Here is a 27,639-nt window from a genome sequence, read left to right as displayed (position 1 = left end):
GGGCCCGGGGTCAGTAGGGGGCCCCATGAGATGCCCCTGGTACCTTTTTCATAGGCTTTTTTGAGTTTGGGCAAGGACACAGGGGCCCCATGATCCCCTTTTGCCCGGGGGCCCCATGAGTTGTCAGTCCGCCCCTGCTTGTATCATGTCCACAGTCTCCAACCATCTCCAGTATCATGTCTACAATCGCTAACCATCTCCGATATCATGTCCGCAGCCACTAACTATCTCCAGAATCATGTCCTCAGTCTCTAACCATCTCTTACTGTATATCATGTACGCAACCTCTGACCATCTTTTATATCATGCCCACAGTCTCTGACCATCTCTTATATTATGTTCACAGTCTGACCATCTCTTGTATCATGTCCACAATCTCTGATTATCTCATGTCTGCAGTCTATGAGGGGGAGCTTGGAGAGGAGTCAAGAGCACTGCCAGGATGAGGGTCATGGAAGGAATCAGATGTGTATGGACTGTTGAGAGGAGATTAGAGGATGAAACTAGAGCTGCCAATCTGGAGCCCAGAGAGGACCATCTGAGGGGAGAAGGTCAGTGACAGTGCCACAAAGCTAGTTTGAGGGAGGGTCACTGATGTAAGGAGTGAAAACAGTTTATTAGTTTTTTTGTGTTGGTTTTAGGAATCAATTAGTTTTTCTCTGCAGCTTGGTCTCTTAATGTGGTTTAGTACTTACATTTTTAGTACTTGCTCCAGTAGCCAAATATTTTTTCTTCAGCATCCTGAATTTCCTGTACTTTTTGCATATTTTCTTTTTGATGCAATTGATAAATGTTTACTTTATATATCAGTTTTCTTTGCTGGATATTTTACTATTATTTGTATATTTTAACATTCTTTAATTCAATCAAGATTACTGAAGTTCACGTGACAAGCTTGTAGTTATTATGTATGCGATGTTCTAGATTTTGTGTTATGTATTCAGATTGCACATCTAGACCTAATTTTTTAACATTGTGACCTTGTTTTTTTATCGTGCTCCTGTAGTCCTGAAGAAGGGGGAGTGGTGTTGCTCCTGAAATACATTGAATGTTATGACTTTTATACCAACAATTAAAATGATCTTGGTCTCTTTTACCTGGTTATGGGCTGGTGCTCCTGTCTGTATTTCTATGGTTTAAGCTAGGGGTGAAAATTATTATTATTATACAGGATTTATATAGCACCAACAGTTTGCACAGTGCTTTACAAAATGAAGGTAGACATTACAGTTACAATACAAGGAAACAGAGGAAACAGAGGGCCCTGCTCGTTAGAGTTTACAATCTAGGAGATTGGATCAATTCACTTTGTGCTTAGTAGTCTGATAAATGCTATTTTTTAATATTTTAAATAAATATTCGCCCAGGGAAGGGAATAATGGACTCCACTCTTGCCAATCACTGGTACAGTGGATTTTCCGTAAATTATCCATATCTAGTTAGACCTTTGGGTTTCACACCTCATATATACTGTATATCTTTATTTGGGATTTCCTGAACTAGAAGACCACACATAGGAAGTGGTTTTAATACATTTCAAAGAACAAACTGTTGAATTTCAGTTGTAGTACAAAGAGAAACCTTTCCAAACACCATGCTGCACCTTTACCTTTTGATCCTGATTCCATTTACAGCATGTATGTATTTATAGAACACAGACATATCTATTTTCATATACGCCATATTCCTACATTTTATACCTATTTCTTTTTATCCTTTCTTGCTAGATGGAAACAATGATATTAAGCAAATCCATCTATCTCATACTAAGGCTGGAGGGAAGTTTTTAAAAGTTCGAATTGAATGCAGTGCGCAGGAAGGTTCCAATCTTTTTTGGTATTCCCAGAAACCAAATGAAGCCTTGAAGAGGATTATCTCTGTTGTTGGTGAGAAGAATGTCTTTGATGAAGGGCTTTTACTTGAAAAGTTTTCGGCTCATGTAATGCAAATGAAAGGCAAAAATGTGAAATATCAACTTGATATAAATAATATCACATATGACGATGCAGCCAATTACTTCTGCGCAAAAGGAGCCTCGTTTAGAATTTCTCATCAGGTGTTCAGCTCTGGTGCCAAACTCATTGTAACAAGTAAGTACTCCTTATCCTTCCTTTCCAACAGACTAAGGGCTCTATCACACAGGCGTTGAATTCTGTAGCAACCTATAGCATCTACAGCATTAATGAGCATTTTGGTTGCATTGCACAGGCGTTCATGTTGCACCAGGCAACGCTCCTCAAACATCCTGTGAGATGTTTTTTTTTTTATTTTCTACAAGGCTAAAATGGGAAATTATCACTTTCGATGCTTTGCAATAGCCACCATCTGCTACCTATTTTAACAATTTTCAGTGGCATTGATAGGTAGTCAGGAAGCAGTAAAAATGCAACCCAACCACCTATTTTCAATGTCTGTGTGATAGAGCCCTTTCGCTTTTTAAGTACCAACATCTTGTAGCAATATGGTATCCAGGCCATTAGAATTCCCACAGTTTCCACTGTACAATAATGAAATACTCAGAGTCCAGTTACAATCAGGGGCGGACTGACAACTCATGGGGCCACTGGGCAACAGGGGATCATGGGGCCCCTGTGTCCTTGCCCAAACTCAAAAAAGCCTATGAAAAAGGTACCAGGGGCATCTCATGGGGTCCCCTACTGACCCCAGGCCCTCGGGCAGTGCCCGAGTTTCCAAATGATCAGTCTGCCCCTGGTTACAACTCAGCAGTTGGTGTGTGGCACTGTCTGGCAGGATCAGCACAGTTGATGTGCCCAACTCAGTGCATCGCATTGTTCATTTAAAAAAAAACAAAAAAAAACACTTTATTAAGTTTGATCGTTTTTTGTGGTATGTAAAACTTGTATGTTGGTTTTCCAATCCCTGGATCAGAAACAATATGCACAAAAAGTGTAACTATTGTTGTTTTAGAGCAGTATCCCTTCCCTGGGGAAGAATCTGCACTAAAGTATTTGAAACGCATTGGATGTAGGCTGAATGCACTTGTAGTCCCTCAAATGAGGTTGCAAGATGAATATCAGCTTCAAGAGATATTGCTAATTTTGCTATGCAATAATTATTAATATTGTCAAGCAAGTATGCTTTCAAGACTTGTTATATTCTATAGGGGAAATATGTACTGATGTGTTAAATAAAATGTCAAATCTTCTTTTAAAAAATTGTCTGACATATATTTTAAGGTTGCCTTAAAAATCCTACCAAATATAAGGTATAAATCTCTCCGTTAGAAAAATAGGGATGATGGCAACTACACCCTAGGTTACACCGGATAACTCTTTTATCTAGGTTTATTTTACCTTGTCATGCGGTGGAACTATGCTGGAATAGCCACCCAACAAAATTTCACCGCATCTGGTGTGAATATACCCATTGAATAATTATTGAATCACGATTGTAATAGACTTGTGTTTTCCATATATAAAAGTATGTTGCTATGGATTTTAGGCTCACATTCACAACATCTGAGTTTTGGAATTTTTTGCTGCATTCCATAATATATTATTATTAGTATATTTAAGCAGGTCATAGACCAGTCAACAAACGAATGATATTTGTGAAAAGTTTGTTTTTGGCATCAGCAGTGTGCTAGCTGTGACACGCTATTTTTGTGCCACAAGCGAAGGAGCCTGATCTAACATGCTGCGTTTATTTTAGAAAATTGAAACAATTGATGGCACAATTGTATGAGCTATTTTCGTTTTTCGATTGACAGTAACTTTTGTTTTTCAACTCATTTATGGCCTGCTTTAGAGTTAGTTCACCTAAAACCGATAATTTAGAGTTCTGTTAATAGGAAAATTAATCATTTAAATAAAACTGAACCTTTTTTTTATTGTGAGATTGCAGGAACTGAGATTATATGATGGTGAAAGGACATTCATTTGATCTGCATTTAAAAGAACTGATCAATATATACACTCACTGACCACTTTATTAGGAACAACTTGCTAGTACCAGGTTGGACCCCCCTTTTGGTCCATATTGGCATGATAGCTTCACACAGTTGCTGCAGATTTGTCTGCTGCACATCCATAAAGGAAATCTCCCGTTTCACCACATCCCAAAGGTGCTGATTGAGATCAGGTGACTGTGGAGGCCATTGGGGTACAGTGAACTCATTGTCATGTTCTTTGAAACCAGTTTGAGATGATTGAGCTTTGTGACATGGTGCATTATCCCGCTGGAAGTAGACATCAGAAGATGGAAACACTGTAGTCGTAAAGGGATGGACATGGTCAGCAACAATACTCAGGTAGGCCATGGCATTTAAACAAAGCTAAATTGGTACTAAGGGCCCAAAGTGTACCAGAAAATATCCCCCACACCATTACACCACCACCACAATCTTGAACCATTGATGCAAGGCAGGATGGATCCATGTTTTCATATTGTTTGCGCTAAATTCTGACCCTATCATCTGAATGTCACAGGTGAAATCAAGACTCATCAGACCATGCAACGTTTTTCCATTCTTCTATTGTTGTTGTTCTATTGTTGTTTCCATTATTCAATTCCATTTTTAGTGAGCCTGTGAGAATTGTAGCCTTTGTTTCCTGTTCTCAGCTGACAGGAGTAGCACCCAGTGTGGTCTTCTGCTGCTGTAGCCCATCTGCTTCAAGGTTTGGCATGCTATGCATTCAGAGATGGTATTCTGCATACCTTAGTTGTAACAGGTGGTTATTTGAGTTAATGTTGCCCTTCTACTATCTCAAATCAGTCTGCCTATTCTCCTCTGACCTCTGACATCAACAAGTAATTTGTTTTTGACTATTCTCTGTAAACCCTAGAGATGGTTGTGCATGAAAATCCTAGTAGACTAGCAGTTTTCGAAATACTCAGACAGCCCGTCTGGCACCAACAACCATGCCACGTTCAAAGTTACTTAAATCCCCTTTCTTCCCCATTCTGATCCTCGGATTCAATATAAGCAAGTCATCATCACAACATCTAAATGCCTAGATGCACTGAGTTGCTGCCATGTGATTGGTTGATAAGCAATTTGTGTTAGCAAGCAATTGAACAGGTGTACCTAATAAAGTGTCCGGTGAGTGTATTGTAGCAATATTATTATAGGCTTCATTTATATAGGATCCACTGTAAAGCACAGTGTAGGCAGAAGCCCTGGGTGTCCCAATTTAGCCAAAGAGTTATGGGTGAATTTTTTAGGAGTAATTCTCATGCCTATTTAGCTGAATGACCCCTTACTAAAATGATATTAAAGGCAACTAAAAAAAAATAAATACCAAACATGTCATACTTACCTGCTTTGTGCAGTGGTTTTGCACAGAGAAGCCGCAACCCTCCTCTTCTCGGGTCTCTTGCTATAGGGGCACCCAAGCAGGCTTGCTCCCAGACCGCTGCTCTGCGTGTCCATTCAAACACAGAGCCATGGCTTGGCCATGCCCCTCTCGCTCCTCATTGACTCACTGGCTGTGATTGACAGCAGCGCGATCCAATGGCCACTCTGCTGTCCCAGCCAATGAAGAGGGAGAGTCCTCGGAGAGCTGAGGCTCTTGTGCACTTCACTGTATCATGATGGGGCTCAGGTAAGTATTGGCGGGGATGCTACACACAGAAGGCATGAAGTTTAAGGGCTGTCATCCCAATCCTTTTTCACAAACAGGTGATTCACTGGCCTGAAAAACAGCATGTTCATATTAGAAGTCATTCATGTTCCAGGCTACTGATTCACTGAATAAAAGGGGTGACAGACCTCAAGCTTGAATGTTATAAAAGAATGGCACCTCACTTATTTCTATTCTAATAAATTGCCTTTGAGATATAAAGTACAATTACAGCCACATAGAAAGCATTGCTAATCAGACTGATAACACAGGTCTGCAAAAAAATTTTTTTCAAGATCTGTTTTGGTTATTCCACATAATCTTTATGTTTTTTGGTGCACTGAATCCGAAAATGACCTCCATTTTGTCATAGGACATCACGTTTCCTGACAATTTAGGTAACTATGTTAAATAAGGCAATACCTCAAAATAAATGGAAATAGACTTATAAAATTAAAGTTTTATTACAATTTTTTCATGAAAATCCTTTTTTGAACTGAAATGAGCTCACCTACACACTAAACTCGATTATTCTTCCCTGTGAGGCTCCTATTGGTGCATTTACGCTTGTGAGTAGCATCTGGAATGTCTCTCTGAAGCATTCAACAGTAGTCTACCATCATTGTAATGCTCCATTTTCCCTGGTATCTCCTTTCCATCTCTTTAATGTCTTGGTGGAATCGTTCACCTTGTTCCTCACTCACAGCTCCCACATTTTCAGGAAAGTAGTCAAGGTGGGACTGGAGGAAATGCACTTTCAAACTCATCAGGCAACCTAAAGCTTGAAATGCTTTCAGCATTCATCCGACAATCTTTTTGTAGTGAGGATCTTTGTTATTGCCTAAACATTTCTGTACAACTTCTTTAAATGCAATCCACCCTTCTTTTTGAGGATATGTCATGGTATTGACAAACTCTTGATCAACTATAAGCCATGTAATGTCTGGTCCGACGAAAACACCTTCCTTCAATTTTGCCTCCGACAGGCCTGGAAACGTGGTGACCAAGTATTTGAAGCCTTCTCCATCTCTTGGAAGTGATTTTACGAATTGCTTCATCAATCCCAATTTTATGTGGAGAGGTGGTAGAAGAACTTTATGGGAAGGTACCAAAGTTTCTCCGAGGACATTTTTTTCACCAACTGTTAGCATCCTCGGCTGCCAACTCTTCTAGGTCCAGTGATTTTGTCAGTCTTGACTGTCCCATAGACACAGAAAACAAGGGTATTTGGTATACCCAGCTTGTTGCCCGAGCAGCATGCACAAGACCTTCAAGTCCCCACACACTTGCCAACCATGGTCTTCATATTTAAGTTTACGAAGCACCAATTCCAAGTTTTCATAGGTTTCCTTCAAGTGTACGGAGTGACCTACAGGTATGGAAGCGTAAAAACCACCGTTGTGGAGTAAAACTGCTTTGAGACTTCTTTTTGAAGAATCTATAAAAAGACGCCATTGCTCTGAATCATATTGTATTTTAAACTGACCCATCAGACCTTCGACATCGATGCAATATACCAACTTGTCTTCCTGGGCGAAGTAAGGAACGAACTCCTTTTCACGATGTCTGAACCATGTAGATGACACTCCTGGCAACAATAAATTCCTGCTTTTCAGCCTTGATCCGAGTAACTCAGCAGCATCTTTGGAAAAATCAAGTCTCTTACCAAATCATTCATCTCCTCCTGAGAAAACAATTTTGGTCTTGTATCATCTTCAAAGTCAGAACTTGATTCGTCATCTGGTTCAGGTATGACTTCACCATCATCGGAGCTAGGTATCTCTTCCAAGGTAGCAGGGGGCTTGGGTACTGATATATCTGTGCCATGGGGGATGGGACGAATTGCTGAGTGAAGACTGGGGTATGAAATGGAATGCTTCCATTTGGAATTAAACCCTTTCACATTGCATGAACAAAAGTAACAGTCGTCACTATGGTTCTTTTGCTCTCGCCATACCATAGGAATCCCATAATGGAAACATTTTTTCTTACCCTTGAACCAGTTTCGGAGGTCCTCAGCACACCGTTTGCACACTTTATGAGGCGCCCAAACGTTATCTTGATCTCCAATTTTTAGTCCAAAGTATGCAAAGTATACTTTTTTCACAAAGTATGTAATATTCTGTTGTTGCTTCAACACTGTATATTCACCACAGATGAAACAGAAACTGTCTGGCGAATTAATACACTTTCGTGGAGCCATAACATAACGGTTGAAGAATGACGAGCTAACATGAACTGCGATGAAAAAGTGTGAACAGCCTAGAACCAAGAACCTGATGATGACTCGTGCACAAGTGGGGATGCAGGAGAGAGCAGCTCTGTGTCTGTACACGAGATGTCACAGTGCTGGCCACGCCCCCCTGCACTGACCAGAGCTGCTGCTATCTGCCCTGTGTCTCCCCCTCACTGGATTCTTCAGGAAAGATTAACCCCTTCTACCATTAGAAGCACAGACTCAGGGCTGAGGCTTACACATACAGCATGCTGCTGAGTATCCCAGTAGTCAGACATGTCACTCAGAGCAGCACTTGTATTCACCCCCTTTGCCGGGGGGGAGAGGTAGAGATTGTTTACCTGCAAATAACAACAAAGGGCCAGAAGAGAACGAGGGAAATGAGGAAATAGAATTTTTTTTCCCTAAAACTTGCTTAGCTTATGTATATATTGCTGACCATCAGATTTACACTGCTATATTTCTTTTTACATAACTCGGACAACCCCTTTAAGTTTTTTTGGGCATTTTATATCTTAAATGCACTTATGTGAATTAATTAATAGTAATTTGGACTTTAAATTTGGTTAAAAGCCCATAATATAAAAAAAATACCAAACATTTTAAACATTTGATAAATTTGAAGACAGTTTTGCATTTTGTGGCAAATCATGACGTCTAGGAGTTTTTTCAATATTTTATTTGTTTTCAGCAAACCAAAATACATGGAAATTAGATGAAAATAATCAAACAGCTTTTTAGTCACAGACCTGTGTAATTGATAACGGGTCAGGGTATTGGAAGAATGGGCCATTCTAGACCTTTTTTGACTAATATTGGTTCAATGGCACCTCCAGGGCTTCAATAAAGATGGGGAGATATCATGTTAGACTTCCTTAAAAATATTAAAATGGATGTAAAGTCCACTTTTTAACTTTTACCTACAGGTAAGCCTATACCAAGGCTTACCTGTAGGTACAGTGAATATCTTCTAAACTTGCACTGTTTAGGAAATATTCACACAGCATGCAGCTGGAGATGTAATTGGCGCATGTACTCTGTACGTATCTTCTGAGCACCGTGTCATGGCTCCTGCCCAAATGTGTGGGAGCACCATCATCGTGGCCCCGGCCATCCATACAGCTGGAGTCTACAAACCCGGAAGGAAGATTGGGTGAAGATGGATACACCTGGAAGCCATGACAGCACTGTGCCGGGGGGCTCCGTGTCCAGATAAGTCTGTCATAATGTGCTAGTATGGGATGCATACTAGTACATTATGGGTTAAACCTGCAGGGGCCAGATTTCTTTTTATTATTATGTTTGTGGTGGTTTACTACCGATTTAATAATCATGAATCTTATACTTCAGATCTGTTTAAAACTCATGTTATAAATGTTGGAACTTGCTAAAAGAGGTTTGCTTGTAACTGAAAATGTTCTAAAAATCATTTCTATTCAGATGATTCACAGTCAGTGAAGCCTCCCACTGTAACCATCTTGAAGCTTTCCAAAGAAGATGTGGCCAGAACAGGAGAAGAGATATATGTGTGTTCCCTGCAGAACTTCTTCCCTGATGTGATCACAGTGACCTGGAATGAAGAAGGAAGTGAAGAAGAACTGGAGGCAGAGCAGGGGGATGCTATATTTGATGCTACCACTCAAACATATTCTGTGAACAGCTGGATTGCAGTAAAAAAAACTAATCTAAAGAAGACTTTTATATGCAATTACAAGCATGAAGGCATAAACTCTTCTCAATCATGGGCCAAAGCATCCACAAATTATTTCGGTGAGCATAACTCATCAGGATGACATAAAGCTGGATTTATAATATAAAACATTTCCACAATGATTACTTTAAATACTTAGCTACCCAGCATAGAACACAATTTATAATAGATATATAATATAGAGTGTATTTGAAAAAATGTTGCTATAAATTCATAATTATTTCTGATATGTAACCCCCTAGACTAGGGGCCACTTCATTTTTAACATAGTAAAGTTAGTTCACGTGTCTTCTATTAAAGTCTTCTGTTGCAACTGCTGCAGCCAGTTTTTCTGGCACATTTCTTTCTGGCAGAATATTCAGGTTTTGATTTTTTTTCTCCCCTACAGTTACAGAGATACTCCATGCTCAAGGACTGCCTCAGTCTTTGACAGTATAGTGAATGAAGAGCAACAAAAAAGAGGAGAGAAACTCTTTCTGCTTCTACCAGCAAACTCCCTGCTAATAGGGACTGATGTTAAATTTGCAGAAAATATCCAGGATTCAAATTAGCCTTAAAGTGATTCTAAAGGTTCTTTTTTTAATAATAAACATGTTATACTAACCTGCTCTGTGCAATGGTTTTGCACACAGCAGCTTCAAACCTCCTCTTCTAGGGTCCCCCACCAGCTCTACTGGCTCCTTCCCCTTGATCAGTGCCAATAGCAAGCCACTTACTATAGGGGCACTGGTGCTTGCTCGCTACCGAGCCCCGCTCTGTGAATCCATAAGAAACATAGAGCTGCAGCTCAGCCCCGCCCTGCTCTCTCTCCTCATTGCCTCACTGGCTGTGATTGACATCAATGGGAGCCAGTGGCTCCTGCTGCTGTGTCTCAGCCAGTGAGAAAGAGAGACCTGGGACAGCCAAGGCTCCTGTGCACATAGAATGCATGAAGGCAAAAACATCTTCAGACTTTACAACCACTTGAAGAGTCTTAAATGAATTAGCAGTGGGTGAATTTTGGCTTTCACACTTAAAACAGAACTAAACCTACTGATTTAATTAATTCCCAAAATAATGTTTACGGTAGAAACAATCAAATATTAAAACCTTAATCAAACATACCAATACTGTTGGGCATCTCCAGGTTATTATTTACAGTACATTCTGCCTACTAGTACATGTGCCATGCATGCTACATTCAAGGCATGCCTCCAGTGATAACAGCCACCGTTGCCAGCGTGCTTATGTCATCTCTCAACCAATCTTTCAGAACCTCAAATGATTGGTTTCATAATTGATATAAAGAAACAGCCAGCACTCCTTACACTAGATGTTAAAAGCAGAGGTCGTAGAAGCATATATTTTTCTTCCATTGCCTTCAACCACTAACTCACTCCCTGCCCAGGAGATCACCAATCACTTTCAAAAGATATTGATACAATTTGTAAAGAGATCTCCAATGTACAAATTCCTCCCCTACTTACCTCTCCATGTCCTCAGGTACAATCATTATTTCCCTCATTAAACCCTGCTACTAGAGACGAGGTTGCTAAACGTATCTCTAAAGTCCACCTAACCACCTACCCCTGGAACCTGTTCTTTCGCAATTGCTACAGTCATCCTCTAGCTCTGTCCTACACTCTCTAACTCACATCTTCAATCTCTCCCTCTCTTCTGGTATCTTCTCCAACTCTTTAAAACATGCACTAGTTACCCCCCATACCTAAATAGCCCTCATTGGACCCCTACCAATCTTAACAACCTAGGCCCCATCTCCTTGCTCCCCTTTTCTTTCAAATTCCATGGACATCTGCTCTATAACCAACTGAGTGACCATCTTACTGAAAATATCCCCTTGATCCCCTTCAGTCTGGATTTCACGCTCAACATTCCACAAAAATTGCTCTCCTAAAACTCTCAAATGATTTATTAACGGTTAAAACCAATGGATACTATTCTGTACTCCTACTCTTGGACCTCTCTGCTACCTCTGACACAGTGGACTACTCCACTTCTTTGGTCTCAGTGATTGTACTGTTCGCTGGCTCTCATCCTAACCATCCCACTGCATCTCCAGCATCACTTACAATTTTGCTTCTCTCCACTTCCTTTCTCTGTCAGGGTCCCCCAAGATTCTGTTCTTGGAACTCTCCTATTCTTGATCCACACCTCCTCCCTGGGTCAGTTGATAGCCTCACACGGCTTCCAATACCATTTCTACGCTGAAATCTATCTCTCTACTCCTCAGATCACTCCATCAGTCTGCAAAAGCATCACTAATTTACTAACAGACATATCAGTCTAGATGTCACGCCACTTCCTCAAACTCAGTCTATCCAAAACCGATCTCAGAATATTTCCTCCCCCATGTACCTCTTCCCCTGACTTTTCTGTTAAGCTCAATGGCACAATTATCAACCGGTCTCCACATGCCAGGTGTTATCCACCTTACCAACCATTTAGTGTCTGCTACTCCTCTCTGCCAATCTCTCGACTGACTTCTTCCACTCACCCAATGAATTAAATTCAAAATACTAACAACTTCTTACAAAGCCATCCACAACTCAGCACCCAGCTACATCAGTAACCTATCCTCAAAATACTAACAATATCATTCTCTTTGTTCCTTCCAAGACCTCCTGTTCTCTAGATCGCTTGTCATCTCCTGTCATGCTCACCCCCAGGAATTCTCTCGAGCCTTCCCCATCCTATGGAACTCTCTACCCCAATCTGCCCAACTATCTTCTACTCTGTCCACTTTTCGCTGAATCCCTAAAAAGCATTCTTTTCAGAGAAGCCTATCCTGTCCGCACCTATCAACTGTACAACTGTACATGGAACGCATTAAGGTAAAAAACCTTCTGCCTTTAATATACTTTAATATACTGTATTTGTTAGAAAGATACCTTCATGTGGCTTTGCACTGTGTATTTAGGTATGTTGCAGCTGCTATTTCCACTGGTCAAAATAGGCCTATTATTGCTTGAGGTAAAACAAATGTGTCTTTGCTGAAATTAACTCTTTTAACTGATATGAATCACATAATAGTAGATTGGGGTGCTGCTGCTATCTGTAAGCAAAGTTATTTGTAGAATAACCTGAGGCCCCTTTATAAGCCACATACAGCTTTAACAATTTCACTGAAGGACCCTGTTCATCACTTTTAATCTCAGGTGGCTGGACCTATTCTGCTATTTTTAATATAAATAAAATGTTATAAATTTTTATCATGATATACGATTTTTTTCTTAAAGTTTTGAGAGTTTGCAAAATATCCCCAAACTGTATTTTCTGAAAAGACAGGACTGGTTGAATAAATAGATAGTGCTGGCTGCGTGTAATGCATTGGTGTACGTTGCAAAAAAATTATAGTGCTGCTTGATGAAAACACACATGACGCTGCTAAAATTGCTGATTTTTTTTTTCAAATGAAATCCAATAAAAGCAGACTGTGATAAACTAAAAGCAGAGGTGATATCAAAAATACACTGCTAAAGTCTGCCATCCCAGAAAATCAAGCTGATTCTGTAACACCGTGTAGAGCTTTACAGTATCCCTTCCCCCTCACCTCTGTACATACAGAGCAAGCAGAGTGATGCTCTTATCGGTGTGCTGAGGACCCTCCACTGTCCATTGGGGGAGGAGGGCTATTTTTGACATAGCTGTGCTGGGGCTGCAGTACAGGTCCACCAGGCCATGCTGCCTAGCAGGAGTGCTTGGATCACAAAACTGACACACAAAAAAGATTTGCAAATCTTCTGGCAGGTAAAGCAGCAGCAATGTTTAGTTCAACTGTGTATTTTTCAGCTAGCTTAACCACTTCCCACCCGGCCCATGTACATAAACGGCCGGACGAGAGCAGTGCCGGAGCAGGTTGCCATTTATAAACGGCCCCCGCATTAACTGCCTGTGTGACCTCCCTGGGAGCGCGTGGCACCGCGATGTGTCTGGAGGACACAGCGGAACACCGATCACTGTACAAGACCTCTGTGTGAGGTCCCAATTCATGTGATCACTGATTGGCCAATCAGTGATCACATGAATAGTAGTAAGCAAGACGTCACTTCCTGACATCATTGCTTACTACTAGTGAAATCTTTGAATGATCACAGAGGTCACATGGTACAAGTCTATTCACAACAGCCTTGTACCATGTGACAAGCTGTGACCAATCACAGCTCTCACAGTATTTCTCAATGCAGCCAGAGAGGAGAAATGATTGTTTTTACAGCCTTTATGAGTGTAAAAGTAATCAGTGTAAAAAAACAAAAAAAAATCTTCATCAACCCCACAAGTAGTACAGTGTCACTATCAGGGGTGGACTGACAACTCATGGGGTCCCTGGGCAATAGGGGATCATGGGGCCCCTGTGTCCTTGCCAACACTCAACCTCCCCCTAAAAAGCCCCTGGGCCCTTGGGCAGTTCCCGCGTTTCTGAATGGTCAGTCCGCTCCTGGTCACTATGGTGACACTGTACTGCTGGGGTGACGGTGTGCTAAAAAAATAAATAAATAAAAGTAAAAAAAATAAATAAAAATGTCAAACAAGTTTTAAAAAATTATCATTTTTGGTTATAAACTAATTTGGATTATTTTTTTTAACTAAAAAGATAGATGAATACATTTTGCCCAAGATTTATGAAGAAATATTATTTATTTGCAAAATTGTATAAGAAAAACACTTTTTTTCAAAATGTTTGGACTTTTTCATTTATATAGCAAAACAATAAAAATCCCAATGGTGAATAAATACCACCAAAAAAAAGTTTTATCTCTCTCAAAATATATGCTAAAAAAATTCATATGGGTACAGTGTTGCAATTGGCATTCAAAGTGTGATAGCACTGAAAGCTGAAAATTGGCCTGGACAGGAAGGAAGTGAAAGTGTCCGGACTGGAAGTGGTTAAAGATAATCTAAAATCTTATCCTTGACTGTAGAGATACTGGTAGCAAAAATCTAGTAAAGTAAAGCTTCAACAAAAATGTCCTAAAATAATATTCTTGAACCTTTTAATCTTATACTCCCTAAGACATACTGTAATACATTTCCACAGATTACCCTGAAGAAAATAATGGGTACAGAAGATGTTTTTACAAGCACAAGTCTACAGGTAATATCTTTTTTGCACATTGTTTTATTCAGCTCTCATTCTTTTACATTTTTGATGTGTTTCTTTCCCAAATACTAATCATTTGTAAGCTATCAAGGCATAGAAGTAATTCTATTGAACATAAGTATTGGGGGTGTAGTGCTGAGTGGTAAATAGGTTTATTGTCATGCTTGCTGAAAAAAAAAAAAGTTCTCTGCACAGCATCAATATACATTGCACATGTGAACTCCCTTCAGTTTCTGCTTGCAATGTGCTAAGTAGAAGGTTCTGTCTGCTATAGTCATATGATCAGTACCATGGTCATGTCGCTTTAGCAATTGTGTCATTCATCAGCACCAGGATCACTAAGAGGGTAAAGGAAGGCCCGAAGTAAGAAAAAAGAAGACCTGAACGAAGGGCCGGCATGACAGGGGTTAAAGGGGTTTGGGAGAGGCAGAGTCCCATTAGCATAAGGGGGAGTCAGGATAGTTAAAGAAGGAGTGGGCGGAGCTACGAGGGGTGGTCTTACAGGGTGTTTCAGTCTGGAGAAAGTTTTCACAGGGCAAACTTCCCACCCGCCCGTTGTTTTATAGTTTGTATGGGTGGTGGTTGTGCCATATTGGTGCTAAGGGATGTTTGGCGGGGTGCAAGGTCCTCGTTGGTTAAGGTGGGCACAAGAAAAGGCACTTTGTAGGAACCCGTCTGAGGTACGGCTTCCAGTTGTGCTGGTGGGGGTATCTGCAGTGGTTCTCCGAGTCGGTGATGTTGCGGCTGGAGGCCTAGTTAAGCAGGATGCAGGTATACATTTTTCTTGATGCCTATTGGGACCTTGCAGGAATGTATGTCTATACTGTGTGTTTCTGTTATTTAACCACCTCCCATCCAGCAGTTGTATATAAACGGCCGGACGGTGGCAGTGCAGGGTTGGGTGGCTGTTTATAAACGGCCTCCCCACCCCCTGCTTATGCATGCTCCCTGGAAGAGCACAGCACCGCGTTCTGGTGCCCGCTGTGTCCTCTGGACACAGTGGAACACCGATCATTGTACGGGACCTCTGTGCGAGGTCCCAATCATGTGATCACTGATTGGATGGTCATGCAACGCTGCACCCAAATTAAATTTCTGTCCTTTTTTTCCCCACAAATAGAGCTTTCTTTCAGTGGTATTTGATTGTCCATGCGTTTTTTCTTTGCGCTTGAAAAAAAAAAAAAGACCGACAATTTTGAGGAAAAAAACAATATTACTTTTTGCTATTAAACATGTCCAGTAAAAAAAAAATCTAATTTCATCATAAATTTAGGTCAAAATGTATTCTGCTACATGTCTTTGCTAAAAAAAAATCCTAATACATGTAAATTAATTGGTTTACGTGTAAGTTATAGCCTTTACAAATGGCGATATATACAGTATACTGGGATTTTTTTTTTTTTACTAGTAATGGCGGTGATCAGCGACTTATAGCGGGACTGCGGTGGGAATTTTGACACTGGGGGGAAGTGACTTGGTGTGACTGACATCCCCAGTGACATCAATACAATGATCACTGCTAATAAAAAGCACTGACACTGTACTAATGGCACTGGGCAGGAAGAGGTTAAAACGTGGGACGATCAAAGGGTTAACTGTGTGCTCGGTGTGTTTTACTGTGGGGCTGTGTGTGTGCGCTTCACTGTAAGCACACTGCTTTGCATGGCTGTGCTATGCACAGCCATGCAAAGCAGTGTGCAGGAGCTGACAGGGGAGAGAACTGTTTTGTTTACAATCAGTTCTCTACAGTTCTCCCCCCCCTCTGTTGGAGATGCTCAGTAATCACCAGGCGCCGGCGAGTAATTACCGGCTGGGACCCGGTGATTGACAGCCATGGCCACGAATGACAGCACAGGTAGGGTTTACAGGTAGAAGTCCAATATAACATGCTTTGCTGCTCATGCACCAGAATCCTTTTTGGCTTCCAAACATTGTGCAATTGTGAATACAATTTCAATTTGTTTTGAACAGGTAGTGGTTTGTTTACAATTATTTCACAAGTTAACAGTTCCTTTTTGAATTATAATTTTTTCAGGTGTTGTACTCATCAGTCCTTTGAGCTACCGAGCAGCATATCTCTCCTACTGTATATTACTTGTGAAGATCATCTTATTTTGGTCTGCCATGTTCTTCTTCAAGTACAAGATAAGGCCGTAAATACACAATGCATTAGTGTACATTCAGCATAAAGTATATGTTATCTGTTGCTTCTGTTCCATATATTTGTGGTTATGTCTGTATGTATTCAGTTATTCAAAGTACCTATAAAGCCAAATCTTTTTTTCATTTTGGATAGCATAAGGAATGATTAAAACCCCCAGTTCTTTTTGTGATCATGTGAGTCCTATTGGGGAGATTTCATTCAGCTTTCTGTTCTGCAAGTAGAAGAAGTGAGAAGAAATCTACTCAAAGTAACAAAAGCTCCTTATTAGACAGATGTCACCAGAACAAGGTGGTTCGAATCCCAACCATGTAACCACCTGCCTGAACTATGCATGCTCTCCCTGTGCCTGCATGGGTTTCCTCCCGGTACTCCAATTTCTTCCTGCACTCCAAAGACATGCTGGTAGGTTAATTGGCCCTAGTATGTGTATGTATGAAGGTAAGTTAGGGACCTTAGATTGTACGCCCTTGAGGGTTAGGGACTGATGTGAATGTACAATAGATAGTAAAGCGCTGCATAAATTGGTGCTAAATAATTACCTGTAATAAATACATAAACAAGAGTACCAGTTGGAATATTTTTCCCTCTATTTCTATTCTAGCAGCAACCCACAATTTTATTTTTTACCTCCCTTCTGTATGTTTTTGACCTCATTCCTAATTAAAACTGTCCTGCCAGTAAGAAAAGCTGGATAAAATCTATGGAGAAAGGGATATGTGTAAAGGCTACACATTTGCTGTAAATATACTAACCCATGTGTAGCTTTATGAATTATCCAGTCTAGACTCCTTTCCCAAAGTTCATATAAGTGCTTTATTTTTCCCAGATGATATTTACCAGACTGGCATCAGTGCAATCTCTTTTGTACCTAGTGATTATGAATCTGACCTTTCTAGCCCATCTTTTCAAGATATGCTACATGTAGAAAACAACTGCATAACTAATACGAGCAATCATTTGAATAGTATATGAACCTTTTCTTTCCATAAATATGAAGCATTAGAATTTAAAAATAAGGACTTGTAAAGACTTGTCAGTAAATTAAAAGCATTTTTATTAAGCAATAATTGGTGCTCTCTGATCTGTATATATACAAATATTTACAAAAGTACCCATAATTACAGATTACCAGTTATCTCATGTGGCATGAACATATACAGTATACGGTAAAAAAAAAAAAAGGGACTACAAACAGGGCTTATTCACACTAGTGTGCGGACCATTGGTTGTTCGAGCATAAGAGATGTACTACTTTTAAAATTCCACAGGGAGCAAGGCACTGAGAAAAATATAAAGACTTGTTTACAGTGCTGACATAGATGGCGTCATTGGCCCGAATCTGTTGGGAATTTAGTGCCTATTGGTATACTGCACTGGTGTCAAAGAACCCCTAAAGCAAAGTAGTGCCTTAGAAATGTAGGTTAAAGCAACATATTCACTTAAATACCCCTCTTCTCAGAACAACTTACCTTTCCTTCAGTCTGTTCAGCTGCTAGAACAGAAAAAAATTCCCAGTAATACTAGATGTACAAGAGTATTTGATTCACTCCCCTTCCTTTCATGTGACAACCCCGATGCTTGGTGATTGGCCCAGTGCTGTCACATGAGGATGGGGAGAGAGTCCTCAACTTTGTGTAAGCTCCACATAGAAACTCCAGTCTTAAGTTGGACTCCCTTACCTAACTTCTAGCAGATAAACATACTGACAGGGGAGTAAAATAAAAAGTAGTATGTGCAGTTGTGAAGGATGTATTAAAATTACACTGAAATAAATTGATGCTCAAACCAATAATAATGAAAAACATCAACTGTCAGGTAAATGCGGACTGCAATGCACTTGCAGGAAGGGTAAGAAATGCAGGGCAAGTACTGTACAGATACAGCAAGAAAAATTAGAAAAAATCCCTGTATAGTAATTATATTAAATAGCATTTGTTAACACACGTTCACAGTTAAACAAAAGTCCTCCCTTTAGAGGTCATTAAAAATCACCCGACCTAACAATAAATGTCAGTTGACACACACACATGCAAAACATATCTTCGTTCTTGTGGAGATCTACTGTAAAGGTCTTTCTTAGTAACTGTCTTGCAGACTAATTTTGTTTCAAACAATGTTGGAATTCCTCACAAATCCATGAATTCCTAACTAATATACAGTAAAAAGAAAGAATTCTTGATTGCCAGAGACTGAAAAGCAAAGCAATGAATGGATAGCAATTTGATATCTTTTCTGCAATTACAGTGGGGAAAATAATTATTTGATCCCCTGCAAATTTTGTAAGTTTGCCCACTTACAAAGAAATGAAAGGTCTATAATTGTTATCATGGGTATATTTGAAAGGATAGAGACAGAATTTCAACCAAAAATCGAGAAAAAAACACATGATACAAGTGTTATAAATTGATATCTCTTCTGCAATTACAGTGAGTAAAATAAGTATTTGATCCCCTACCAACCAACAATAATTCTGGCTCCCAGATTGGTTATGTGCTCATGTGGTACACAGATTAGTTCTGTCAATTTAAGAAGGTGCTCCTAACAACAACTAGTTATGTGTATAAAAGACACCTGTCCACAGAATCTCTTTCTTCCATTCAAACCTCACCACCATGGGCAAATGACCAAAGAGCTGTCAAAGGACGTCAGGGACAAGATTGTAGACCTACACAAGGCTGGAATGGGCTACAAGAAAATCAGCAAGAAGCTTGGTGAGAAGCAGACAACTGTTGGCATGATTATTCGCAAATGGGAAAATATACAAAATAACCATCAATCACCCTCGGTCTGGAAATCCATGCAAGATTTCGCCACATGGGGTAAGGATGATCATGAGAAAAGTGATGGATCAGCCTAGAACTGCATGGGAAGAGCTTGTGAATGACGTCAAGGCAGTTCGGACCACAGTCACCAAACAAACCATTGATAGCACAATATGCTGCCATGGATTGAAATCCTGCAGCGCCTGCAAGGTCCCCCTCCTCAAGAACGCACATGTATAGGCCCGTCTGAAGTTTGCCAACGAACATCTAAATGATTCAGAGAAAGATTGGGAGAAAGTGCTGTGGTCAGATGAGACCAAAATTTAGATTTTTGGCATTAACTTGCAGTTTTTGGAAGAAGAAAAATGCTGACTATGACCCTAAGAACATCATCCCTACAGTCAAGCACAGATGTGGAAACATTATGCTTTGAGGTAGTTTCCCTGCTAAAGGTACAGACCAACTTTGCCGCACTGAAGGGCCAATGCACGGGGCCATGTATTGTAAAATATTGGATGAGAACATTCTTCTCTCAGCCAGAACACTGAAGATGGGATGTGGATGGGCCTTCCAGCATGACAATGACCCAAAACTTTCCACCAAGGTAAAGGAGTGGCTCAAGAAGAAGCACATTAAGGTCATGGAGTAGCCTAGCCAGTCTCCAGACCTTAATCCTATAGAAAATTTATGGAGAGAACTGAGGCTTCGAGTTGCCAAGCGACAGCCAAGAAACCTTAAGGATTTAGAGAAGATCTGTAGAAAAGTGGACCAAAATCCCTCCTGAGATGCGTGCAAACCTGGTAACCAACTATTAGAAATGTCTTACCTCTGTGCTTGCCAACAATGGTTTCACCACAAATGAACTGCAATTCCATTTATAACATTTGTATCGTGTTTTTTCTGGATTTTTTTGTTGATATTCTGTCTCTATCATTTAAAATACATCTGTGATAAAAATTATAAACCCTTCATTTCTTTGCAAGTGGACAAACTTACAAACCCTGCAGGGATTAAATAATTCTTTTTCCCACTGTATTAGCAAACGTTAGTTTCATTATTATTTATTTAACGTGAAAATTAAACCTTGAGGGTCTATTTTGCAAACAAGGCATCCGCCTTATGGAGAAACTGTATGTGAGATTCATTATATAAGCTTGTATGAAACAGCTAAACCCCTGGGAAAATTGTCAACATGGTGGGATGACATTCTATATATGACTAATCTCAACACATCATTACCATGGTACTATGACCATGTCTAAATACCGGTATACAAGTATTAGCTGTCAAGCTGCAGATATACATTGGGAGTGGGAAGTCACAGAACGAAGACTTCATAAGTCAAGCCTCCAAGGTAAAACATCTGCAGGGTGATTATATATTACACTTAGACATTCTTCATAGACCTTTATATTAAAACTATAAACAGATCTATCTCTGATTGCTAAAATATATAACTGTATATACAGAATTAAGACATTGAATAAATATACATCTTAAATAGGAACTATTTTATGTTTTGTCTTTGAGACCTACATTTTCAGAGAATTAAGAGGAACTTCCAAAACTGAAAGGACACTGTATATAGTAGGGCACATATGTATTCTGGAATACACACATAAATGTACAAAGAGAGGTGCAGCAAGCCATACCAAAACACATTCTGAAATTTTGATTGCATTGCATTTTACAAACTATAAAAAACTGCACAACTTAATTTATATGCTTTAGCAAGCATATTCACCAAACAGCTCTAGTATATGGTGTAGATGTAATTGGTACATTTAAATAGCTAGTCTACCTATAACACTTGTTTTACCAGGCAGAATTATAAGCCCCCCCCAGTTTCTATCCCCGGTTCCAGGCTTTTGTTGCAGCTATTACATAAAATGTAACAAGGATAATATAGCTAACTACAGACCTAAGACAGGGCTTCCAGACTTGGCATATAAGGAGTTTTGTACTAAATATTGTTCCAGACACTAATGATTTTTTGCTACTAAGAAGTTCTAATCTTGCAAAAAAAACAAACACATGGGACAATGTGATAAATGTTGCTTCCAGGTTCTGGAAACGCCTCGTGGGTGTGTATTGTGTGCAATTGTGTATCTTACATATACATTCAAAGGATGGAGAATAGGTAAAAAATCCAGGTCCTTGGACGGCTTTTTATAACAGCAGTCTCTCGCTGGGATTAAATAATTAAATGGGACCTGTCCTTGAAAAAAATATGTAGGCTGCTATCACTGAACTTCTTCAGAAAATGCAAGTTGCCTGGTGGTCGCCTGTGGCCTGGCTCTTGAGAACTCCTGATATGTATATTTGTTTTGGGTCAGTGATACAGAAAATATTTCAGCCAGATGGTCAATAAATGAGAGTCAAGCAATTAGCATTTGTAGAAGGCAATGGCAGCCTCCCTATTTCTCTCACAACAGGTTTTGAATAAAGAAAATATTTTTTTTAAGATGAAGAAAGGAGTGCTAGCTTATATTTAACTCCTCCAGCAACAAGAGCGGAGAGGAGCAAGCTCGAGATACTGAGACTCAAGCCATTATTGCCGATCCATTACCAAAATATCAGCTTTGGGTAACTTAACTCCTGAAATGGTAACTGTACTTTTGGTCACAAATGCAAGGCTGTGGAAGACATCTGATATGCTGTCGAACAATAAATATAAATGGGCACATTTTAAAAAGAAAGTGTTTTTTTCAACGGCTTGCCTGTGTGCCACAGCAGTGCTTACCTCCTTCAACGTTGCTTATGGTAACAGAAGTGACGGGCAGCAAACTTTGAAAGGAAAAGGATAGGGATTGGTCTGTGGCTACATTGTCCATATGTTGCCATCTATAGACAGTGTTGTAGACACTGGACACTCACAAGAAGGCTTTTATTGTGAAAACGTGCCCACTTACAGTTACAGTTGGCAGCATGCAGGCTTTCTTTTGCAGCCCTGCTGCTTTCATTGCCTAAGTCAAAAATTGAAAATGAAACTGAAAACAAACATAATGCAAAACAAAGCTTACACTGATTATAAGCATTTTGTGAATATCGACCTAAGGTTTTAAAGATTTCCTGTTCTTCAGAGCACTGATAATTTTTGGTATAGGCCAACCACTTTTGCTACAGGAATTTTTATTTGGTTCTATTCATAAGGTCACATTTGCAGACAATGAATCATAACACATAGAGATTAGGAAAATACAAAATTGACAGCGACTTTGAGGGGAAGGCGGGGCAGATCTGAGCCGCAACAATCAGGGTAAGCATAGGCACCTGAAGATGTCTAGAACTTTGAGTTGACAAGGTTACATTAAAGCAGGCATGGACACATCTCACCCAGAACTATAAGCCAGCTTTGAAAACCTAGGAGCCAGCCCTACACAACCTGCATATAACTACTGTATACAAGAAACTTAAACATCAGATAAAAGGAAAAGGTTTGTACAGTTCATTTTGGCTAAAATGCCAGGGCTATTATCCAGTGAAGCCAGCTCTGCGTGAGAATATAGCAGCTAATGTGACTGTATTGATACTGCATGAGAAAAACTGAGCCTTCGTCACACTTCCTTTTTTTCGTACACATTGGCATGATTTAGCTCAGTCTAACTCAAGCAACACTGGTTATCAATACAATCACATTAGCTGCTACATTCTCATGCAGTGCTGACTTACCAATAGTCCTGGCAATTCAGTACCCACCTCCCCACCAGCATTGCTCTCAATGATCCAGTGAGGGCCACCGTTGGAAACCATGGGACCCAGTAAAGCCTACCAAACAGGTTCCTATCTGCCCAAAGGCAGGCCCTGCTGGGACCCTCCATTATGGAGCCCGGGTCTGATAGAGTACTTCCTGCACCCACCTATCCGGGCCCTGGCTGAGGTCATACCTTCCCAAGAACCAGCAGGCTACAGACTAGGCCATCTATTAGCTGGGGCATTTTCTTTCCAATTTGGGTTCCTAGAGGATCATCTTGCACTGTAGCACTTGCTTGGTTTGCAAAGAGGTCTCTGGCCATAAATGGTCAGCAGCAGGTAGTTCCGTAGACGGGTGGGTATTATGTGATGTGGGCTGGCACTGTGTAGAGCTAGTGGCTTTGGGGAGCCCTAAAAACACATTTGCTGGGGAAGGGTTGATGCTCTGCAGCCATTTGGGGTGATGGGCTCTGCACACTGTTAGTAGTGGGCCCCCCAACAGAGTATCACTGCTCATTGCCAAATATTGCTGATGCAAAGGAACAAGAAGTCCTAAGAGTGAGCAGTCATCTGAGTCTGATTTCAAAGCAGTGTCCAGGACACATGTCCCCTGGGCCCAGTATCAGTCCTGTCTGGAGGAGATGTGCCTCTTACGGAATTCTGCCTTTATACAGCCGAAGTAACAGGAACCCCACCCACATGCAGCCCCTGCTGGTCCCAAGCCTCCCTGCTGACCTGTTGAGAACAAAGCCTGCTACAGGAGTATTCCCTGTGCCCCTTAATCTATGGCCCTGGACTCGGTCAACAGAGTTTTTTCTGTTTTCATGGTGATTGGCGATTACCCAGTCCTGCTTTAAAAGCACATAAAGCACATGAAATTAAGTGAAACCCATGTTTGGACATGCTCCCTTGTTGTATGCATGTCACCCAAAACCTCTTAGCTGTCCAGGCAGGTAATAAAATTACTTTAAATCACTGACCTAATCAGATCAGTTAAGATCAGCTATTGCATGTGCTAAAATGATACGATGTTAATGAGTATACTTTAAACCTTGAGTGTTGGCAGCTCAACTGCACTTAATTCCAGATAATTGTTAAATGTTTTCCAGGACAGTAAAAGATCTATAGGACTTCTACGCTGTGTCAGTTAGCTTTATACTCCCTAACCTGCCTAGTTATTGCAGTTTAAACAGTTTGCACCTCCAGAAGAAATTGAGTAGTGTATGGCCAGGGATAGAAATCAGAGTAAACCATGCTTGCACAAACCTTGGTAGTGTGTTTAAGCATGAATTCAATAAATAAAAAATGGTTTTGAAAAAAATCAGATGAAATTAGAATATTTTAAAATAGGTTTGAGAGAATACATAAAGAAATGTATCATAAATACAGCAGCTATGTAAATGGAGGTTTACTAAAAGGAAATAGTGATGCAAACCAGTCTTGAATCTTGGTTAGTGGGAAAGCCCTTGTGGACACTGCACCATCTATAAAAAATCTGCGAAACACAAGTGATAATAACTGCCAAGCGCAGCAGACACTATAGCTACCAAATATTCACATTATGCCAATCTCAACTGAGCTCACAAGCAGTAAACATGTAGACAAAGTAGTATAAAAATCTCCATTCCATAGCTGCATGTCACAAAACAATCTGTTTTTATGGACGGCATGGGAGCCAGCATTATAATAAACACAAAGGCACAGGAATATCAGACAGTAGATACCAGCAGAGAATTCGATCTTCCGTTCCACTGAACTATTTCCTTCCGGAAAACAGTGACAGCACAAAACGGCTAGTGTCATTACAGTGCCAACAGTCAAAGTATGCAGCAGAGTTGTCTTTGATGAAGATGGCTAATTGCAGCCCATGCCTACTTCAGTGTTAAAGGTGGCCACTTTAGCAGCCATTTTGGCTTTCAGAACAGCAGCATCTGTGATGTGTAATCAGCTGGATGACTACATCTCATTTTTCCATCTGCAAATAGTGCTCTGCTAGATGGGCTGATGAGGATTGCAGTTGCCCCGATTTCATTCATGCCATAAAAACATATCCCTGAGAGAAAAGAAAGAGAACTTAATTCATACATGTTTTACATAACACACCAAACAATCACTTAACAATATATCAAAAATCAGATTTTCTTATTTCTCAGCTAACTCAAATTTATTCAATAAAAGGAGCAAAGTGTGTTTTGAACTGGTTTGACTTCAATAAACTGTGTACTGTTTACTGTGAGTCACATCAAGGAAGGGCAACAGAGTTCAATACTGGACTATGCCATAGGTAGAGTATAGAAAAAAAATGGAAAAGGGCTGTGTACGTTTCTCTTTTTTCCAGACCTAAACATGAGGGATCAAAGGTAGCCTGATGTAAACAGACAAAACTCCGCCATCACTGATTTGCCACAGCTCACTGTCAAAATGTGGGAAAAAAAAAATCAACAACATGGATGTCACAAAACTGTTATCTGTTCCATTCGGCTCTGATTCAGTAGAGGATCTGTTTACAGATTCCCTGTTGAATGGAGTGGAGCAGCTCTGTGTGAAAGAACCCTAACTCCCTACAAGTTCACCTCCATATTACCAGACCATTTGGTTAAATGCTGGTGCAACTGTGATCACCCAGGAACTCTACCCCACACATGGTGGTCCTGCCCTATTATCACCAGGTTCTGGGTAATAATCAGTCCTTTTCTCATATTAGTAACTCGTACACGGATGTCTCTCTCACCGTACATGGCTCTCCTAGAAGTAGGCATCCAGGCCTTGCCTCATCATTTACAGTCATTTCTAGCTGTACCCTCATTGCTGCCAGACTAGCCGTTACGTGATGCTGGAAAACCACACAACCGCCTAATCTACAAGATGTTATTCATATTCTCAACGACCATCTCCTGCTGGAATTCTCATATGCTAAAACCCACCACACAGCTTCCAAATGCTGTGACCAATGGGCCTTATGGTTGGCAAACAACAGGAGGGTTCCACTTTCCTAATTTCACCTCACTTTTTACTCCTGTGTTTCCCTTCTTCTTCAGGACCTAAAACCCCATTACGACTAAAATATATTCCAAGTTTTTAGGGATCCTCATCTTTATTGTTTTACTACTCTAGATCCAAAGTAGGATGCATTATGACATTATAATTCAAAATAAAAGATGAATGGTAAAAAAAAAAAATATCAGCAACAAAACTCCTGTATGTAAGCTCCTACAGCCAGCCTAAAGTAAAGCTCACACACTTGGACATGATGGAAAAACACAGCAAGTAAAAAGTACCTTTGAAGATTGTGTTCCTGGGTGCCCCAGGAGACCATAAATGTCAGCAGCTCTAAGCTCCATGTCAAAGCTCTGGTCCACTGCAATATCTGGGCCTCTTATTGGGGCAATGAGACACACTCTATTCAGAAATCAGTAAGAGAGATTACTGTATATGCATGTTCATTTTCTTACTGTAGCTTTAACTGGTAAAGTGTGTGAGAATTGTACTTAGATGATGCAGGTTAAGCTAGTTTTATCAAATGTCATGTAGATGGTTTAGTAGGCGCTACCAATGTTATCAGGAAATAAAGATTACAATAGTTACCTTGATGCTCTTACACCAAAAGCTTTTCACTGTCTTGTTTCTCAGTGGCTTCTTCATCAGATTCTGTTAACATAAACAAGCTTGAGTGCAATGGACATTTTTTTAACCAAAAGCAATTAAGTAACATAAATGTGCCCTTACAGGCAGATATTAACCGCTTGATGACCGCACACTGTAGTTTTACTGCTCCAGTGGGGGCCAGCTGCGCAGAATCACGTATATACAAGTATATAAACTGATTGTTTTTTCTGAGTAGGGAATGCACGCGCCCACCAACCTGGCTGTGCTGTCACTGGCTCCAGCACTTGCCGATCAGGGGGTCCCGGCCAATGATTCACGGTCGGGACCCGCCGATCAGCGGAGCAGATGACTGGAGAGAGATCTGTATTGGTTAACAACACAGATCTCTCTACTGACAGCGGGAATGTGCTGTTTTTGTCTCTATGCAAAGCAGGGAATGAAAACCATCAGCACACAGTAAATTCATGAACACTTGCTAGGCACACAGTTAACCCTTTGAATGCCCCAGATGTTAACTCCTTTCTATCCAGTGTCATTAATACAGTGACAGTGCATATTATTAGCACTGATCACTGTATTAGTGTCACTGAAGATGTCAGAGTCAGTTAGTTCACACTGGAGGAGGGGTGTTATTTACTAAACCTGGAGAGTGCAAAATCTTGTACAACTCTGCATAGAAAGCAATCAGCTTCCAGGTTTTATTGCCAAAGCATAACTGAACAAGCTGAAGTTAGAAGCGCATTGGTACCATGCACAGCTGTACCAGATTCTGAGTGCTCCAGTTTTA

General features: G+C 40.3%; 1 protein-coding gene across 1 annotated transcript in view; it reads right to left on the bottom strand.

Annotated features, from left to right (window-relative positions):
• Positions 1-17,827: 17,827 nt before the first annotated feature.
• Positions 17,828-27,639, bottom strand: part of STARD3NL (STARD3 N-terminal like) — a 92,009-nt gene continuing 82,197 nt past the window's right edge. Inside the window, exons 9-10 of the mRNA XM_089687074.1 lie at positions 26,832-26,894; positions 17,828-25,299 (exon numbers count right to left, since the gene is read on the bottom strand). Coding sequence (XP_089543200.1) covers positions 26,842-26,894 — 53 coding nt within the window. The 3' untranslated portion in view covers positions 17,828-25,299; positions 26,832-26,841. The remainder of the gene's footprint in view (positions 25,300-26,831; positions 26,895-27,639) is intronic.

Source organism: Staurois parvus, unplaced genomic scaffold, assembly GCF_062004578.1.
Source record: "Staurois parvus isolate SC_StPar_1 unplaced genomic scaffold, SC_StPar_1.0 ptg000020l, whole genome shotgun sequence".
NCBI classification, from domain to species: domain Eukaryota; kingdom Metazoa; phylum Chordata; class Amphibia; order Anura; family Ranidae; genus Staurois; species Staurois parvus.
Note: the sequence above shows the minus strand (reverse complement) of the source record. Positions and strands in the feature narration are given on the sequence as shown.